General features: G+C 30.6%; 1 protein-coding gene across 3 annotated transcripts; it reads right to left on the reverse strand.

The window, feature by feature from the left end:
* Nucleotides 1-1,609: 1,609 nt before the first annotated feature.
* Nucleotides 1,610-21,750, reverse strand: LOC128964001 (ankyrin-2-like). Of its 3 annotated transcripts, none has more exons than XM_054310558.1 (27): nt 21,055-21,750; nt 20,959-20,992; nt 20,837-20,901; nt 20,372-20,767; nt 20,209-20,312; nt 20,043-20,136; nt 19,884-19,982; nt 19,605-19,802; nt 19,252-19,548; nt 18,883-19,165; nt 15,396-15,527; nt 15,204-15,321; nt 14,069-14,086; nt 13,746-13,970; nt 13,522-13,685; nt 13,240-13,451; nt 11,111-11,315; nt 9,827-10,447; nt 9,601-9,767; nt 9,291-9,540; nt 9,134-9,238; nt 8,841-9,071; nt 8,268-8,354; nt 2,791-6,951; nt 2,462-2,545; nt 2,100-2,169; nt 1,610-2,036 (listed from the first exon to the last, which is right to left on the reverse strand). In XM_054310558.1, exons 1-27 carry the CDS (start codon nt 21,613-21,615, stop codon nt 1,880-1,882), a joined length of 9,138 nt encoding a protein of 3,045 aa, XP_054166533.1. In that variant the 5' UTR covers nt 21,616-21,750; the 3' UTR covers nt 1,610-1,879. The 3 variants fall into 3 exon arrangements, with proteins under 3 accessions (XP_054166533.1, XP_054166532.1, XP_054166531.1); XM_054310557.1 differs by having other exon boundaries at nt 11,096-11,315; XM_054310556.1 differs by lacking the exon at nt 2,462-2,545 and having other exon boundaries at nt 11,096-11,315; nt 21,055-21,732.

Below are 21,750 nucleotides of genomic sequence, written 5' to 3' on the forward strand. Positions count from 1 at the left end.
ATAACATCTGCATTGATGACAGTAAATATAGTATTTTAAATGATAATAATGCTAATACATAATTATTAGTACATAACATCTGCATTGATGACTATCATATAAAAAACAAATTGTCACCCGTTTTGGCCAAATTATAATTATATGATAGCTTTTATAAATATAAATATATATTAATATATATCTGTTAAGTCATTAAAGCATATTTTTGGTCAAATTAACTCAGAGATAATGTTGTAATTAATTTAATAACACTTTATTAAAATTCATATCCTATTGTTTCAAAAATTATAGTACATATCGGAAAATGTATACATTAACATATGTTATTAGTTTTAATAGTATATTTAATGTGAACTAATGAATAAATTTACTATTTTGTGTTTAATTACATAAAAATGGGAAATTTTGTTCAAATTCTTTAATGACACAAAAATTGAATATTAGTATTTTTACATAATAAAAATATGTATAAATTTGATTTTAAAAATGTATTTAACTGCAAATTTTTACATATAAATAAATAAAAAGTGATGCTTGCATTTGAGAGAAAGAAAAAAAGATAGAAAGAAAGAAAGAGAGAGAGAGAGAGATTTGAAGCAAAAACTTATCCTAAAAATGATTTTAAGTTCAGTGTATTCATAAGCATTGAATAATGCGATAAAACTTATGGACTGCAGTGAACCGTCAAAAACACATTTTCAAAAAAGTAAAGCATATATAATATGCAACTTTAAATGCAATCGATTACTATAAACATCTATTTGTTGTATTTTATATAAAAAACATGACTCTTAAATAAATAAATTTAATATATTCCCACATAATATGAAATAATAAAATATTAAAAAATTGTTTATATTAAAAACAAACAATAAGACAATAATATACTAAAAGTAATAAATTTAAGATCAATATTAAATTATTAAGATTGTTTATTTATTAAATATTATTTAAATAAAATAAACACATTTTCAATCAAATCTCAAGTTTTTATTCATACAAATAATTTTAAATAAAATACATATTTCCTTAATATATATATATATATATATTAATATTTCTAACCATATATGAATGTATATAATTTAATAACTCCCTAAAAATATATTAATTTGATAAATATAAATTTAAATTAAATAAAATTTAAATTCATTTTAAAACTCTTATATATAAAATCTCTGAAAATAATCTCTTTCGTTTTAAATTAAAAATATAATATTATAATTTAAATTATAACAATCATTTGATTATTGAGTTTAGTAAATGCTTRAAATTTTTCAATTGAGATAATTATAAGTAAATTAAATCAAAAAATAAATTATAACTTTTAAATTGAATATGAAATAAAAATGAGAGTAAATACAATCACCATATCTTCATTGATTTGTAATATCTATAAATTTTAATAAACAAACAAAACATTTTTAAAATTTAGATTATCGCTAATAAATTAAATCAAATAATTATTAAATTGCTAATAATTTCATTAAATGCTAATAAGAATTATCATTTAAAACACTTATTTAAAACAAGTTTTTTAAATATTTAATTAAACTGTTTTGTAAATATTACTATAAATTCATTCATTGAATGTGAGTGTAATGTACGGTATATATGAAACTAAATAAATAAAATGATATTTTATCGGTTTAATGACAAGATATTAAATGTMAATAAAAGGTCAAATCTATAAAATGATTTCTTAAAATTTATATTCAATTTTTTTTAATGTAAAGCCAACACACAAACTATTTTTAAAATTTTAGGAAATTTGTAATCATGTTTTAGGAGACAATTACATAATATATAAGGCTCTATGAAAGTTGATCTAAACGATGGATTGTTTACAATGTTTTAGACATTTTTAATGAGAAAAAAATTATGATTGTTTGTTGGCCTCTTCATCGCCCATAAAACCGTCAATAATTTGATTCATACTTTCTCGCAATGGACTTAAGTCGTGCTCTGAATGATATATTGTGGTCTCCATTACTGTCGTGTGGCCGTCGCTATCGGAGACCGTTTCGGTTAAAACTCTATCAATTAGTTTGAAAAAATAATTAATATTTAAATAAAAAAAAATAATTATCTATAAAAACCTTGTATTGCCAGTGAATGTGGCACCCGATTCACTACCTTGACTTCGGCTGCTATTTTGTCGACCAAAATCTAAAATATCATTGCAATTATAATAATTTCATTTAAATAACTATAATACAGGTATACTGTATAAATAAAATAATTTGCATAAATCATGCAAAAGTAACCAACAAATACTACAATTATATTTATTATGAATTAAATAATATTTTTTAAAAATGTTTAACACAAAAGATAACGCCCAATCATTATAAGCAAACATTTTGAAATACAATTAAAGCCAAATACAAATTGATAGGATAACCCATAAAAAATAAGACAAATTAAATTTGAGAGTTAGTATGTGTTTAGTAAGTCATACCAAATGGGAAGTCATGGTTAGTACAATAACACGTATTTGGGCTATCATTGCATTCATTTTCATTATCACATTGTTCATCATTACCTAAGTATTTATAAAAGTATAATTTTATAGACATTTTTAAATATCTAAATTAATCGAAATAATAATTAATCGAAAATAAAATCCAAATAACAGACCGACTAATAAATTATAAAATAACACACAAATTAATAAATTAAAAAAAATTTACCAAAAAAATACATAACAAACCAAAAAATACAACTAAACACACAATCAAATGAAATGCATTAAAACAATACAATTTCATTAACCAATTTCATCTCTACCTGTGCTCTGTTTTTCACAAGTAGTACTAATCTTATTATTATTATTTTGTTGATTATTAGAGTTTGAATCAAATGTTTGTTTATTAATTTCAATCAATTCATTTTTATCGCCCGACCAGTTGGTAACAAACTGGTCCATCTGTTGCTGAGCATTAGCTCCGCTGAATGTGACGGCCCTGACTTCAGGGGTGACAGTAACTTCTTGTATAACTTTATAGGCATTTCCTAATTCMTCAATGCCTTCATATTCATCCGTATCAGTAGTTGTTTGTAATTTCATAAACGGTTCCATAAACTCTTGAATCTGTTGCGGTGCTGATGAACCGGACACTGATTTAGAGGTCAACTCCGGTCCCCGAGTTGTCATTTGTTTGACAGTTCGTCTGATTACAATATTTCCGTATTCATCGAAACTCTTTTCCTCTTCAATCACTTCACTGTCATTGATGTCTTCAGCAGCAGATTTGCGAAGCTTTTCCAAAAATTTTTCTTCTGTTTCAGAAGAACTGGAAGCACATGGTGTCTGCTGTTGTTTCGGAAGTAATCGTTTAATACGTCTAACAATCTTAACGTTTCCCATTTGATCTACTGTTTGGATCTCTTCATATTCATCTTCAAATTGTTTGCTTTGATTATCACTCGATTGATCGGCAAATGTTTTTRCTTCAGTTCGGGCCTGAAATATCGTTTCCGGATTATCGGTGCTTAAACTCATTGTTGACTCGTCTCCCGACGTTAAATGGCTGTTCACACTGGAAGTCATACCCGATTCGTTCTGATAGGTGGCATAAGTGGCGGCCGAATCGGTACTTGAAATCATACAATCTGTCGGCTTAAGAATTCCATGAAAACTATCTCTAAGTGAGTCTTCTTCAATATCAATCTCTTCTCTAAGTGTGGCCAAAACTGGTCCCGAATCAGAGGGATGCGATTGAATTGATTCAGTCATTGACTTTTCCATAATATTTTCATTTTGAAACTCTAATTCGTGTATTGAATCGTCTTTAAAATCGTCGTGAAGTGAATCAGAAGACATGGATTTATTGTCGTCTTTATATTCACAACGAATCTCATCCAAGTCTTCGATTCTATCGATCAGAGATTCAGTATTTATAGTTGAAATGGAGCTCTTGTGATGGGAATCATTACTTTCAGTGGACATGACTTTTCTGGTTAATATAAGTTGTGCAGCGCTTGCACTTGAGTTTTGAGAATGAGGTCTCGGCTTATCGTCTTTCAAGTCATCGCTGATACTCTCGGATGTCTTAGACAACGATTGCATCTTTTCGACATTGTTTTGCGCCAATCGCATCATATCATCGATTTCAGACATTCTCTTTTCATAGTCAGAGTCGGTGTCATCAGAATCACGATTTACTCCATCAGAAAGTGTCTCTTGACTCGCGTCCGACGCTTGACTTTCGTGTCCCTCTTCTATCTCTGAAAGACGATTCACATCTTCTTGTGCTTGTGATGCAAGTTTGGCTGGACTTCCACTTTCACAGCAATCCTTCTCAAATTTTTCAAATTCATTTATACTTGAGCTCATAGACTGATCATCTCTATCACTACTACGTCCCGTAAATCCCGGTTTTCCAGAGCCTAAACTCGATCCTAAAGAATCAGTGGATCCGTGATGACTGCCTTTTGTTTTAAACTCATTCTCATATCTTTCAAACTCTTTTAGTGATGACGCGGCGGAAGACTCGCCACTTTTATTTGCAGCAATTGTAATGGGTTTGCTTAGACGTGAGGCCAATGAGGATCTAGTGGGCGACTCTTCAATTTCTTCATCGACCTCTTGATGTGTATATAGTTCAACTGGTTCTTCGTTGCCATAAATCAGATCAGGAGTCAAATTGACACAATCTTCTGATGGACTTTTATCTTCAGTCTCCGGTGGAAGTGGTGATAGTGGACGCTGTAAGTCATCACTTCCAGGTTTAGGCGAATCATTTGATCCCAATTGTAAATCGGGACTCAAATCATAGGAAAGCTGATGTCTGGCGTGTTCTGACAGAACTGAACTGCAGAATGAACTCTGAGAGATAAGAGCCGTATCTGACATCATGTCTGATGAAGAAGTTTTCTCGTCTTGCATTGAACTCTGGTATTCAACAACTGTGGCATTTGATTGAATGCTTTGGCGCTCGACATCCGAAACATCCAAATCTGGATTATAATTGGCTTCAATGTGACAGTTGTTATCATTAGTGTTTAAATTATCTAACGATACAATTGAATCTGATATCGAATGAATTCGCTGTGAATCGGCAGAACCCGACTGTCCTAAATTGGTGAGTGAGCTGTGCGGTGATATCTGACCGGCCATATTGATTGTGGTGCCAATACTAGATGAGTGCCATGTATTTGAATTTTCAGATAATTGTTCACTTTCATCAATACTATTCGATATCATTAATGGAGGTCTAAAAGTACTTTTGTCATCAATTAATTGGTTCAAAGGTCCCATAGATGTTGATGATCTTCTTGGTTCTTCTGATTCTTCCATTTGCTTCCAATTAGTTCCTGACATAAAMGGCATTTCATTGCCACCTCTTATGACTGATTCAGGTATTTCAAAATCAAACGGCTCCTTAAAATCATTAACAGGAGTGGTGTTACCGATTTGATCAAATTCTTCATCACTCAGTGAACTATGTTTGCCTTCTTCTTCCTCCTCTTCCACTAATGTTTCGCTCGCTTCCGAAGATATTTCGGCTAAATGTCCAGAACTTTCGGATTCAATGGATATCGTTGAATGGCGAGAACTTTCATGACTGCCCAGTGATGTGTGCGCCGTATGATAACTGGTGTCTTGCGATGTGGCAGCCGTTGCATATGAGCCCTCTTGAGATGTAACACATGTTTCATATTCAGAGGGGGAGACACCAAATCCTGTAGCACTGCTTCGACTGCTACTATGGCAGCGTTGCTCAGGGATTATCGTCAAATCAAATTCACTAGAAGTGGGACGACTGGGAGTTTTACTGCTATCGGATACTTCAAATGATTGATAGTGACTCTCAGAACTGGAACCGGTCGACTCTCTCTCCTTTGCCGAACTGGTTCTGCTTCCGCTATCTATAGACTTTCTCGGGTAGGACAGTGTCCGTTTCAGTTCATCGGGACTCATATACTTGTCCAACACTATTGAACCCTTACGGACATAATTATCACTTTCTGTAAAACTAATTCGTTTTTGGGCTTTTGCGGTGTCGGGACTTATTGGACTAGAAGTCTCGTTAATTGGAGAAATTGAATCGTTGACCACTCTATTCAAATCATTCCAGTCGTCCTTTTCTTGTTCAACCAGATCTTCATCTGATATTTCGGACGATATGTTACTATTATGCGATATTTTTGACATTTCTTGCTTCGCCTTCAAGACAATAGTTTCGGCAATTATTTGTGCCTCTTGTCTGATCTCTTCATAAGTTTGTTCATCTAAAGTAGATTTAAGCTCTTCTGTCGATATAATCTTGATTTTACTTTCATTATAAATCAGTTTTCTTTCAGGCGATCCATTAACCACTTCTTCATTCAACTCTTTAACAAAAATCTCGTTCACAATCTGTTTCTTTACTTTGCCCTCAATTTCGCTGACACGACGCTTAACATTAACGCCTTTAAGTTCATCACAATCACTGTCATCACTAGATTTACGTCTATTTTTAAGTGTCTCATCAGTGCGATCATCGCTGACCGTCACTTCAGACGACAAATTAGTATTTTGGGAAACATTACGATAATTGTCTGTACTTTTATAAGAGGAATCAGTAGTTTCTGTGAGCAATCCTTCAAAAAATTGTCGTTTTGATTCAATACTATTATTATTATCATTATTGTCGTTACTTTGCTGCGCTTCATAAGCTCTGATATCTGGCTCGTTGTCATTGGTCGGCGAATTGCCAACTTTGATCTGATTGTCGACATTCATATAATTGCTATAATCACAGACAGGAGACAGCTGTTCATCGGACACGTCGACCACTTCAGGTGGTGACGGTCGCGGAAATACCGACTGATTGCTGTCATCGTTGCTATTATTATTGGTTTGGAGACCAAAACTCGTCGGAAGAAGAATTTGCGAATGACTTTGCTTTTGCAAATCGCAAGCATTTGTGGCAATAATAGACTCTTCATTTTTTATAGACTTTGCTGTTTTGTGTGAAAGAGTTTAAAGCAAGTGATCAATGCTTTCAAAAAAGCAATTTTACAAAACACTTAATTATAGGCATAGTTGACAACCAATAAACTCAAATTTTAATTTAAATGATATAAGTTTTTATCATTTACTAAATTATAATATAAATTATTATTTTTATTTATCTAATGTTTTTATTCTTAAATTTAGTGTCTACTGATTGTCAATTACTTAGCTATAAATAATAAAATCTTTATTGGGATTRACACAACACAATATTTGCAATGGATCTATTGGGATAAATGGGTCGCCATATGAAAATAAAATAATTTATTAAGTAAATTAAAATAATTGAATATATCCCACCTTTATCACCATAAAAACACAAATTAAATAATTGGATGCAATTTTATGTGAATAATTTTATTTTCAATGAATTATCAATTAAAATAAATTCTTGTGAATTATTAACTTAATAAACTCTTTTATTAAATAGTGTTATTTTATAATTCATATAAATAATAAAACTCCCATATATATATATATATATATATATATATATATATTTAAAAAACTTAAAATAAACTTTAAACAAAATATCATTTATTATTAATGCTATATTTGTCGTAAATTTAAGAAACATTGTATACTTAAAATGATATCAATTATAATTAGTTGAGTATATTTTGATTTCAACAACGAAAAATAAATGCTAAATTAAAATCTCTAATATTATTTAAATCTATGTTAAAATATGATGTATTTAAATGCAAAATTTATAATTTTTAAAAAATATTAATATCTGTTAAATATATAAATCTTTGAAGTTTGAAATGCTTTGCTTGTAATCTCTTTTTGAAACTTTTTTAATATTTTGCTCTGAAATAAAATAAAGAGATATTTAACAAAACCATTTAAATTTTATGTATTTTTATCGTTATTTCAATAAATTATTTTGTTAATTATAAAATTTTTCAACACTATTTTAGTATTATTATTATTACTTAAAACTAATTGATTGATAAATATATGAAAACCAAATCTACAAAATGCGTTTTATAATTTTATAAATTGGTTAAAATTTTCATTGAAAAACAAAATCTATGACATTAAATGTATTATAACATTAAACTATTGTAAACGATTGTAAACATTATTGTGATATTAAAACAACAAATAATATAAATTTATATATAAAAGCAAAGAATTAGTGATAAGTGCAACAAAACAAAGCGTTAGGATTTAGACAATTAGGATACTGTTAGTTATACTGTATATATGTTAGAAATTAATTGGACACAAACGCACACTTAATTTAATTGTCACTTACATTTGGGATCTCTTTCATCTGTAATAATAGTCGATGACTGCTCTATAATGTGATGAACACATCCACTTTCGTCTTCCTCAGTCCACTCTGTAATTCAATTAAAACAAATTATTTTAAATGAAACGTTTCATATAATTCATAGATAAATACAAAATACATTTATTTCTTACAATATTTGAGATAAAAATCATGCAAAAAGTGTTAGGATATTAGGTTTGAAAAGAAAAACAGATAGAATGACTGATGAAATTTAATTTTAAAATTAAATCTTTATTCAATCACTTATTTATTTGGTATATTACATAAAATTTTGCATTTAATATTTTATTAATGCAGTTTTTTACAGATTAAAAGTATTTAAAAATTAATTTTAGAAATTGAAGTATTTGTTATTATAATTATTAGTATAATGTTTTGCAGTAAATACTAATTATATGTTAAATGAAAATTACATTAAATAGACAGAGTGTTAATCAAAAAATTTTAATTACTTGTTAGAAATAATAATAACAACAATAATGTTTGGCAATTGGTTTTTTTGACATTAATTATTAAAATCTATCAATTGTTCACCTTTTTGTTCGACAATTGCATCGAAATGGGGCTCGTCTTCAACGGAAGTGGTCACTAAAGCCGACGCAATATTATCACCAGTGTTTGTGGTCGTAGTGCTCGAAACGGTGGTCGTCGACGGCTCAGACTTTTCGTCTTCTGGTAAACTCGAAACCGATACTTGACTCGTGTCTTGTTCTGAATGCCACGTCTCAGTCTCCAAGAGCTGCCGATTGGCGCCATCGTCCACATCTATATACATATAACACATACATAATCACTATATTTTACGTAATCCATTATAACAGATATACCTTGGCTTTGGACAACAGTTGTTTTAGTGACGGCAGTGATGGTATGCTTAATGGATCCGTCGTCAAGAATACTAGTCGTTTCTGTCGTTCGTACTTCAGTTGGTTCTATTAAGAAGTTAAACAGTAAATAATAACATAATTTTTAACCACTTTATACCATYATATGTTTGGCCATCAGAAGGAATAGGCATCTCTTCATTAGCAAAAAAATCGGAAGCACTGGTGTCTTGTCTATCCTGTTCTTCTAATAACTCTAAAAACTTTTCGGCTGCCGTTTCACGAGCTTTATGATCATCTGTTTCACTGGTAGTACTTGTTTGTCGACTTCGTGGCTTCTCAGCAGAGAAAGATCGATCTCTCTGTGCGATTCCCGCTTCGCTTCCACTTTCTTCAGCAGATTCTGCTTCCTATATAACAAATATGTCAATCATTTAACAGTAATCACGAGTTAATAAAGTGAGTCATACTTTCATAATGTCCTGTTCGTCATAAGACACATCCAAAGAGGCTTCTCGACGAAGAGAATCGCCACCTGATGTTGTCCTCAAATGACTCAACCCATCCTTAATAATATCGATTCCATTTGTCACAAGAAGCTCACCATTTCCTGTACTCAATTTGTGGTCAGGTGTAGCTAAACAAAGACAAAATTAATGATATATTTATTGAAATAAACATAAGTAAAATACATACACAAACCGTATTGTTTGTCAAAGTCATGTGGAGAGTCTTCTCGACAAATGTCTGGCAATTCAATGTTAAGGTTGCAAATGGGTTGTTGTGTTACTTCAGAACCTCTGATGCGTTTATTATCTCTCATAAAAGCTATTCGTCCGATCGGCTCTTGATTCGGATCTTTTACTCGCATAACAAATGGTAATCTATTTTCTCTAAACGCGTGAAACGTAAGGCTCAACTGTTCTCCCGATTTGGTGACGGGAATCAAATTTCCGGCAAACTCTAAGAATTGTGGTTTATTTTCTAGTACTTCTACGTCACGACTTTTAGCCACTTCAGTGAAGTGTTCTTGATTTTCAAGAGTTTTATCTTCTTTATCATCGGTCATACAGAAGACCCTAAGCTGTGCTTCTTGAGGATCATGACGTTTGGCAAATACAACAAACTTTGACATAAAAGGCACGTGAATTGCCTCCATATATAATTCAGTGGCAAATTTTGTCGCCTCATTCACTTGTCGACAATCTATTAGCCAGAATCGGGCCGAAACTGTTGTGGTAAAGGAAACACAATCGTTGACAAACGTCAATGGCGTCGAACCGGTCACGTCCTCCCATTGGGCTCGGGTTGTTCCGCCTAATTCAGTTGGTTTTTAAGTAAATTAGTGGCTTAAAACATAGCCATTTTTATATAAAAACTAAAAATCTCATATATTTTTTWAACTGAATCAATTGGGTTAATGTTCTCAACTCAAGTTATGATAACTTAACAAAAAAAGAGAACAACCCTTTTATAATAATAATAATAATCAAATAAAGCCCTCCTCAGGTATGTCTCCCTTCCTGCACCTGCACTCTCACTATGCATATTATTATCTAATATTAATCCCTTTCTGAGTTAATAAGCAAAGCAGCAAAAGAAAAGATTAAAAACATATCAAACATAAAAGGCATTCAAATAAACAAAAAAGTTTAGACCCGATAAACACTACACGTATTTAGACAATCAAAGTGATGTTTTAGATTAAATTAATTAACGATAAAAATTTTATTAATTTAGTTTTTTTAATAAATAAAACTAGTGTTAGTATCAAGCGGTGATTTTAAAATATTTTAAGTATATAAACATTTAGTACAAGTCTATAACTTGAATGGACGGACATTTATAAAAAAAATAAGAAATAAAAACATTGTGTGATTAATAAAAGTGAAGCCATGAAAAAAACAGTGATGTGTTTGTGAGGAAAAGCAATTGAGAAGCAGAGAAGCAAAAGGGGAGACAGACCTGACTTCGTACTACCTGTTATACTGCATAAGAGTCGCAGTGTCGGTGCGTCGCCGGTATACTGGTTGATCATTCCGCGGGTGGCCGCCTGGGGTACCGGTATTGTCAATGTTATGGGTTTATGAAATTTGCGCCGACGCGGCTCGATTGTACAGATGGGTGAGACGGCCACCCGATTGCCCAACATTTTAGTGACCAAATCGATGGGAATTGGTTGGGCCTATGAAGAAAAGCAAACGAGGAATGAAATTCAGTGAGAATGAGTTCACATATCATTATAATTATCTTTTTTTTGGGCCTTTTTTAATAATCACATTATTATCATCGGGATTGGCATTAATGGTCAGTATTGATATTTAGTATATAAATTGCAAACTAATAGACTAAACACTACACTAACTTATCAATAACGACTCATTGTGTATCCAAATGATAATACAGTACTAAATATTTAAGTGTTTGATAATTAGTTAAAAGAGTAAGAATAGTAATAATTAGTTAATAGATGCGATATATAGGACAGACAAGCAAAGTCATTCTCCATTGCATAGCATTCCCCCTCACTTTTCTTTCAGTATTAATAATTGCATTGAAAACAATAGTATCATTTGATTTCAATGAAAAGCATTTTTTATTTGAAAATTCACAAAAATAGATACAGTGTTCGCAAGTTTACAGAAATAGACACTTAAATGTTAGTAAATATGTTAAATGAAATGAAAATTAGAATAATAATAGTAATAATAATAATAATAATAATAAGCAATTATTAGGCCCAATTCAAACTAATTTGTTAGTATTGAAATCATACAGTAAAAGTAATATACAATTAATAATTAGTAATTATACTAATAAATAGTACATAAGTATTAATCTTGAAAAAATTATTAAATATTATCTAATATTTCAATACACTTTTCAAACTTCAAATATATTTTCATTATAATCTTTAACTTATAGAATTATAGATCATTAATTTAATATTTTTAATGTATGCATGATTAATTGTAATAGTGCACAACACGCTTAATTGTATAGTTAAATAATAATCTATGGAAGCTAATTTTAAGTTAACATTAATTTAAAATTAAGCGTTCAATAATTTAACAATTTTATTAATTATATAACATGTGTAAATATTTTTGTTGTTGTAAAACTATTATAATAAATATGTTAACTATGATAATATTTAAAATTTCTCTCTCACTATATCTACATTGATATTAAAAATATGTAATGCATATATTTATTAATATTTGTTCATTTTGTTAAATAATGTCATTTTTAAAAATATATTCAGTCATTTATATTTTGTGCTCAACAATTTATAATCATATTTTATTATCAGTATAACATTTATAAACTAGAAATTATGAATTTTAATTTATAGAATGTATATTATTATTGATTTATCATAATTCCTAAAATAAATGGTATTGAGGTAATGATATTTTCAAACTAAATGTTAAGCACAAATATAAATAAAATGTTCCTGGATAAATTAAGTTTCTATTCTAAATAAAAAATTTGAATAAAATATATATAGCATATATTAAATGTAATTTAATATAACATTTGATATTTTCATCTGATATTTTTTATATGTTTTTTTTGATAAACTAAATATTGAATATATATATTATTTATTGTTTGTTATATTTGGTTCGGAAATAGATGCACACATAAGTTGATATATAATATTAATAAATATTGTAAATAATGACTGATTAGATCATTCTGGTAAAGAGATCAACATTTGGAACGGTAGCTCTCAATAGATACCCTATACAACCATTACTGGGCGGACGTGTATTTTTAAAATCAGTTTTATGATCATTGGTTTTCTGAGTATTTTTCTTAAATTTTTTAGATTTCTTTATAGACTTTGTCATTGTATCTGTTTGAGTGCTCTTATCTTTTCTATTATTTTTAATCTTATGTTTATTATCTCTACCCTCAATGTTATTCATAAAAATTGTGTGTTGAGGCACAACATCACCATTGATGCCGACATTATGTTTGGCTCGTTTTCCGAACCTTTTTCTGAATCCCTCTCCAATCCCACTAAATAAACCCCGTTTTTTGTTTAGTTTAACGATGCCGTCCATCGGCTCAATTACTTCAATGCGATCACTATTTCCTACCTGTAGTCCCACTTTTATTTTCTTAGTTAACGCTCCCTCGGGAAAGATAGCCTGAACTTGAGGTACGACAGTCGATGATACCATTCCTCCTTCGGGTCCAATTGCGTGTACTTCTTGTCGGATACGAGTTATTATAGCGAAATATTGAGGAAAGTCTGTCGTCAATATTCTTGTAATGCGATTACTACTGAAGTCATCCAATTGGTTGACATCTAATCAAAACAATTTTAATCATATTATTACTAAAATATAAACAAAACAAATTTCATATGAAAACACTACCATTTTCTCCTTCAAAGCTTTCATTCAGCACTTCCTGTACGGCTTCTTCAGATGCTTCGAGTGCGTGTTCCTTCCAGTTCTCTCCGTTATCACTTCTCAATATAATTATCTCCCTTTCCCTACCACGTAGTGACGCAAAGTGTGGTACTTCAATGATAACCGGACTAATGTTGCCGTAAGAAATAAATTTATTCAAATAATAAATTCATGTCACAGTGTATTACCCGAGAAATTTAGCGCCGGCCGGTCCCATCTCAAGCAAACGTGAAGCACAGGCCTCTCCCTCCATAAGTGGTGGCGGATGAATCAGTTTCTCTTTTCTTATATATCTGCAAGTAATTCTCATAGGCATCGGCGCCTTTCGGGGCGGTATAATAACCCGAACACCCGAATGTCGACACCCTCTCATAGCCCCTCCCCGAGCATCGACCATAAAACTCACCAAAAAGCTAATAAAAGTAAATATTATTAATATTTATTGTTATTTCATAAATTTGATGCAAAATTAATAGATTAGTGTTTTAGCGTAAAATCAATATCCACTTACGTCTTCCATTTTAATCGTCTATTACATGACATCCGACGTGCAAACAGGCATTTATTTTATAAGGAAAACAATTTTTTATTATATAAGCAATTCAATTGAGAGCTCAATTATACTGTATATATATATATATATATATATATATATATATATATATATATATATATATATATATATATAAATATATATCATTTTTATATAACACGTGCATTGGATTAAGGTATCACTGGTTGAGCATTCATTTCATTTTATTCAAAAAGCTTTTATTAATTACATTAAAAGCCTATAAATGTCTTGTGTATTGCACTACTTAGCATTTGAATTGTGTAAGTTATATAACAAACAAAATAACATTTTTAAAATAAGATATTTTTAGATGTGATAGCAATATAAAAAACAGCCTTTCATTTAATACAAAATGTCAAACATATAATTGCCTTAAAATAATTGTTGTATTTATAATAAGCACAAATATTGTATGACTTAAATATCAAATAATAAATTGAATAACAAAYAATTTAGATTTGATAAATTTGGTAATATTTTATACACAATATACAATTTACAGGTATAAACATAAATAAAACTTATTGTATTGTAAGCTTTTCTTTTTATAACAGCAATTAATATGATGAGACCATTGAGGAAAACATTTATAAAAAACAGGGAAATTATAGTTAAATGTTAGTCAAATCTCATCAATTGGTTATTTATTAGTATATTTTGAAAGCCATTAATAGAGAGATAAATATGTGAGGATAAGTCACACCTTCGGCGTCTCATTCTTAATGAGGCTTCAAGAGGCCCGATGTGGTATCGCCAGAGACGCTGATGAGGAAACTCCAAATCATTGATATTTAAAGTGCTGTCACATTTAAGGGTAATTTCAAAATATAGTTTATTACTCAATCAAATTTAAACCCTTAACCATAAGCGCTTAATTATTAACATATAATTATTAAATTAATAATAAATATCTAATAATATTGTATTTGTGTAAAGACATGCCCCGATATAAGTGAGATAATTGTGTGCCAACACAAGGCATTGCAAGGCATCGGCCTCTTCGGTAATTAATAATTAGCGCCCAAATCCAGTGCAAGTGTAATATTTTTATGAAAGTTATTAAATCACTTACCCGGCCTGTATGGGTGCCCGAGAGATATCAATATTGTCGGGTGCTAATGCATTCACATACGACTCAGTCATCAACATATGATGCGGTGAAAAGAGCTCCTCGTCTACAGTAATTGGTGCTGTCATATGTCATATACAATAATTGAGTCCATTTAAACACCTGTATAATACCATAACAATAGTACAGACATACCGAGTAGATCTTTAGTGCTGTCGACGCGTTCATCTTTGGTCACATCAAATGGTAACGAATCGTCTCCTAATGATTTCATTTCATCGGCGGTCAGATATCTATATGATTGGTCGCCCAGCATATTGTCATCAGCTGTATAACACACACACAAAAAAGTTTAATATGTTATCTAATAAACTATTATAAACTATTACAACATAACTACACAATCAAATGCACAATTGAATCATTTTGAAGATCTAACCAATTGATACTAATATAAATTAATTTTGGAAGCAAAAAAAATATAAAAAATCACAAATAAAAAGATAGTCAAAGAAAGTCAATACAAGTGATACTGTATAACTATATAAAGTTATATAAAGTATTATATAGAGTACATATAGAGTATTTATAAATATTTATATATAAAGAGAGAGAGAAAAATAGATATCAATAAATATATCAAATTACTCATTAATATATATATTTATGTGAATAACTTACAAGTGGTCTGTAATTTTTGAGTCTCAAAGTAAGGAAGAAAGACATGAGAAGAGTGGGACTGTTGCCCACCCGCTAGAGTCGACTCCTCAAGAAATTCTTCACCTGATTATATGGTATAACAATTTATGTATCATTTTTTTTTGTTCATTTCATTTAAGTTATTCAGGTTTTTTTTTTGGTCGCATTTGTGTCATTCATTCATTCATTTATTTAAACTAAATATAATTAGTTTTTTTTATTTAAACAACATCGATATATATACTCAATTTGTAAACAAACAAAAAATAATGAATAAATAGCTACAAAAAAATCAATTGAAAAAATCAGGTGAAAAACAGCGCCAAATAATAGTTCTGTCTATTTTGTTATGACTACTATTAGGCGACAAATGTATAAAAAAAAGCTGTTTAGAGCTTTTATAGTTGTTATGCCATTATTTTATATATGTTATTACTATACTTATGCATTTTCGGGAGCTTAAATGGCCAAAATCGGTCGGGAAATCGGGAGTAAAAAATCACAAAATCGGGAGATTAATCGGGAAATAAATTTTATTTTTTTTGCATTATAATTAGCATATATAGTTTAGTTGTCACAAAATTGGTTATATTTAATAATAAAATGATATTTAAGATTATCTTTAGTAAACTTATGTCTTCTATCAGTGAGAATATTCTTATATTCAGAAAAAGAGCGCTCGATGTCCACTGATTTTAACGGTGCATATCTTGTCAAACATTTTGTCTCAAAGTCTTGTGAATCACAAAAGTCTTCCAAATCTTTATTCTTTGCCAAACACATCAATAGTTTTTCTTTAGCAAAACCAGACAATTGCTGTACAGTATTATCAATAATACTTTTTTGATCATTTATTGGTATATTTGAAGACATCAGTTGTTTTGTGGATTCAATTAATATTTTGTAATTTTCAGAATCAAATAATTGATTCTTAAATTTTATATCATTTATTAATAATTTAAGTTTTTTTATTGACTGATTGTTAGTTTCCTGTTTCAAACTATTGACAAACATTTCAATTTTAACAAAATTTGTGCGATAAAACATAACAGTTTCTAACCAAGTTTTCCATCGGGTAATGACAGGAATAGGAGGTAACGGGAGAGCAGTCGTCTCTCTATAAAGTAGTTCTTTTGATTTCGAAGTTAATAAACATTTTTTCATTGAAGAAACAAATATATTTAATTCAGAATATTCTTCTTGTATTTTACGACACACTCTATCTAATGCGTGAACAACACATGTTATATGAGACATCTTCGGGAAAAAAATCTTTAAATTGGTACCAACTGTCCTCATATATGATGCGGCGTCTGTGACTAAAAGTAACACTTTATTATATTGTATACCTTGAGGCCAAAGTATTTGACAAGCATTTAAAAATGCAGTTTGAATTGTGTTATGTTTAGTGTCTTCAATGAACTCGACATCAATTATCATTGGTTTACTATACTCGCCATTTAATATACCAACCATTATATTAAACACTTTTCGATCGCAACTATCTTTTGTTTCATCTATTATAAAATATACATAATTTTCGGCAACAATTTTTCTGATATTATCAATAGCTTTTAGATATAATGGCTTTTCATATCGTTTAAGTGTTGTCTGATTTGGTACCACTTTTAAAACAAATTCTTCAATGAATCCTTTTAATGCCGGAGACATTACTTTATGAAAAGGTATGTTTGATTTAATGAGTGTTTCAGTCAATCGCATTGTAAAATAGTCTTCAGTATCTTTTTTCTGATTTAACGTTTTAATTGATTCTGATAGCAATTGTTGTCTTTTTTGATCACCTTTTGCTTTAATCTCTCGGTGTTTAAGATGTGATGCACTCGACATGTGTTCATTGATACGGCATTTGTATTTACTTTCGGAAATAATTATTTGTTTCACACAAACCATACAAAATACACATTCATTTTCAACTTTTAATTCATTATTTGATTTTAAAAATAAATTTAATTTAGATTTTAAACTACTCTTTGTTTTACCCATTGTTTACTAAAAATACAAATATTTCATATTATACTTAAATATAATATTTTACAAAATTACAGTTTTTTATATCAAATAATAATTACAATATTTTTTGTGATTTTTATGTACGCTTGCGTCACTTCATTGCTTTTTAAGTTAATATAGTTTTGAATTTGTTGCTAATGTTGTATTGACTATATATTTAGTTTTTGTTAATCAATATTTAGCGAATTTCGGGAAAAAACACACTTAAATACTGTTTTTCGGGGTTTTTCGGGATTTTCTCAAAAAACAACAAAAATCGGGAAAATCGGGAAAAACAATAGACGTTAATTTCATTTAAAATGTTGCCATATTTCTATAAATATTAAATTCCCGACGATTTAATGAATATTAAATTTTCGGGAATTCCCGAAGAAACATAACTCTAGTTATTACACAGCAAATTATATTATTAGTAATCACTCAGTCAAACATTATGTAATAATAGAAATTAAAATAGTTATTATTTAATTAGATTTATATAAAAATCACACAAAATTCGTGCTTTAATTTTTAAAGCAAATACTAATATCTGTACTCTTTAAGAATTGAAATACATTTGACGCCAACAGTAAATCTTTGATCAAAACATAAATTAATTTTAACTTCAATTTAAAAATAAACAAAAATTAATAGTTGCTTTCAAATGCAGTCAAAAATAAATTATCTAAATCTAATAATCTAAATAAATTAGATTTCACAATCAAATAGACAGTTATAATTCAAATTAATTTGTGAGGGATTAAAAAGTGAAAGGAATCATTTGAAAATAAATCAGTAATATATAAATGTTAATAAACAAAATTATCATCAAATCATATAATTAATTTCACAATCAATTAAGTTAAGCTTAAAATTTTTGAAGAAACCTTTTAAACAAACAAAACCGTGCAATTGAAACACAATAAAAAAAGTTGATAAACAAAACAAAGAAGTAAAGTGTTGAACCCAATACCTGCTTCATCTTCTGAATCACTCATAAAAGTCTCGTGCATTGTCTCGGGTGCCACCACTTTGTATTTTTCTTCGGTTACTGTCGTTGTTGTTGTCTTTACCATAGTTTCTGTTACCACTTTCAGTGTCTCCACAACTGATATATAGCCTAAACGCTGAGCGATTGACAAAGCTGTCTGTCCCTGACTGGTCACTGCGTTTGGCGATGCCTTATGATCAAGCAATAGATTGACAATAGCTGTGTGTCCCTGTTGTGCCGCTTGATGTAATGGTGTGTAACCATGCTATTAGATAAATCAAACAAAACGATAATTATCAATAATTAATAAATACCTGACCTAGTTTAGATACATAGGCCTAAATTACTTACAGCATTGTTGGCGTTAACATCGGCGTTATTTTGCAGCAAAAATCTGACCATATTTAACTGACCAAAATGAGAGGCCACATGCAATGGTGTGTAACCAGCTTTAGTTTGTGGTGATATCTCGACACCGTTTTTAGCCAATATAGTGGCCACATTCACTCTGTCCTCCTGTGCACACAAATGCAATGGTGTTAACGAGTTTTTGGCTTTAATGTTAACATCTGCCTGATGACCAATCAATAGAGTAGCCATATCTGTATGACCCTCTTGTGCGGCCAAATGCAAAGGTGTAAAACCGGCCTAAATAACAAAAAATACAAATATTAATAATCCATTATTTTTAGCAAAATTAATACCTTTGATTCTGCATTAGCTTTGGCGCCATATTCAAGAAGGGAAGTGGCGATATCCATTTGGTTCTTTCGGGCGGCAATATGTAGAGGACAGTAACCATTTTTAGCTGTCGCATGAGGGGAGGCGCCCTTTTCCAGTAATAAAAGAGCTACATTTACGTGATCGTAATGAGCCGCACAATGCAATGGAGTCACATTATTCTGTAATTTATTAATTATCATTTTTAACTATYGGTTTTTTAATAAATATGAACAGTTATATTGTTAACCAATAATCTATACCTTTCCCTGTTCATCTACCGGTGCATCTTTGCTAATCAAAAGTCGAGCCACTTTAATATTTCCATATTTGGCCGCCAAATGCAAAGGAGTAAACCCTTTCTGTATTTATAAACAAAATACTTAGAAAATAACATTTTTAAAATTTTCTGATTACAATACTTTAGTTTTAGCGGTAAGAGAAGCTCCCTGTTCTAGAAGAATAGTTGCCACTTCTTCTTGGCCCTCTTTAGCTGCAATGTGTAGTGGTGTATACCTATAGGTTAACCAAACACACAAAATATAACATTTATCGGTTAGTTTAAAAACACAGATTTTTAATGCAAACATGTCTTTAGTTGTGGCATCAATATCAGCGCCATTTTGTAGAAGAAGTCCTACAATATCGACATTTCCTAGACGTGAAGCAATATGAAGAGGGGTTTGTTGTTCCTATTTTGGAGATTAAAACTATAAATATAATTCATAATTAAAAACCAATTTAAACAAACCCTGGCCTTAGCATCGACTTGAGCTCCGTTTCGCAACAAAATCCTAATAATATCTATTTGGTTAGCTCTGGCCGCCAAATGCAGCGGTGTTTCGCCTCTAACTGTTGGAACGTCTGGATTCGCCAAATGTTGGATCAGATATATGACAATATTCATACATCCCATAAAAGCTGCCACATGTAGTGGTGTTAAACCAGATTCAGTGGTCGACTCAATGGATGCTCCGTGTTTTAGAAGAAGTTCCACAACTTTTATTCTGTTCTTTTTGCACGCAATATGCAATGGAGTGAATCCATTCAAAGCTCGAGAGTTTGGATCTGCTTTACGATCTAATATGAGTTTTGCTACCCTTACATGACCGCAATGAGCGGCAACATGAAGTGCGGTCAAGTAGTCCTTTCAAACAAAATTTTTTTTTAAAAATCAATTAACAAATAAATTTAATAAATCATAGTTAATACATACAACAGTAATGTCATCGACCGGTGCTTTATGAAATAAAAGTATACGAGCACTATCCACGTGATCACCTGTTTTGTAATAATATTGTTAATTACCGTAATATTAGAGTAATTAATTGGACAAACCTTGTGCTGCCATATGAAGTGGTGCCAAACCATTCTGTAAATATCAAAAATAATWATTTAATGACATAATACTCGTAATTAAATAATTTTCATTACTTTAGTCTTCGCCGAAATAGGAGCTCCTCTTTCGAGAAGTAAATCAACCACTGGTTCGTGTCCACTACGAGCGGCACAATGAAGAGGTGTGAGTCCATCTCTAGTGGAGGCGTCGATCTTAGCTTTTCTATCCAGAAGAAGGGATACCATATTGACTTTACCCCATTTGGACGCCACATGAAGCGGAGTAATCTGATGTTTGGCCACAAAGTTTACGTCTGCATTCTTGTCGAGTAGTAATGCAGCGATGTTTTCGTTGCCGTAATGAGAAGCGATATGAAGAGGAGTAAAACCAGATTTGGACGTCACGTCTGGGTTGTGGTCGTTCTGTAGAAGAAGGGCCGCAGCTTTACAGTCGTCCTTTTTAGCGGCCACATGAAGAGCGGGTAATCGCACTTTGCCTTTAGTATCATTTTCAAGCAATACAGCTACCACTTTGTCGTGTCCCTGTTGTAGCGCTACGGCTAATGGTGTAAAGCCGTCTTCAGTGGCCAAACTCTGGTTAGCGCCGTTAGACAATAAATATTTCACCACTGCGTCATGATTTTCTTGAGCCGCCATATAGAGCGGCGAAAAACCATTGAGAGATTGAACATTAACGTTGGCGCCATTTTGTATCAACACTTTAACCACTTCAAGTTGTCCAGCGAGTGATGCAATATGTAATGCAGTGTTACCTTAATTGCAAGTTTGATG

This window comes from Oppia nitens, unplaced genomic scaffold (genome assembly GCF_028296485.1).
Source record: "Oppia nitens isolate AA-2021 unplaced genomic scaffold, nextdenovo-longstitch-racon4-pilon3 scaffold8_pilon_pilon_pilon, whole genome shotgun sequence".
Lineage (NCBI taxonomy): Eukaryota > Metazoa > Arthropoda > Arachnida > Sarcoptiformes > Oppiidae > Oppia > Oppia nitens.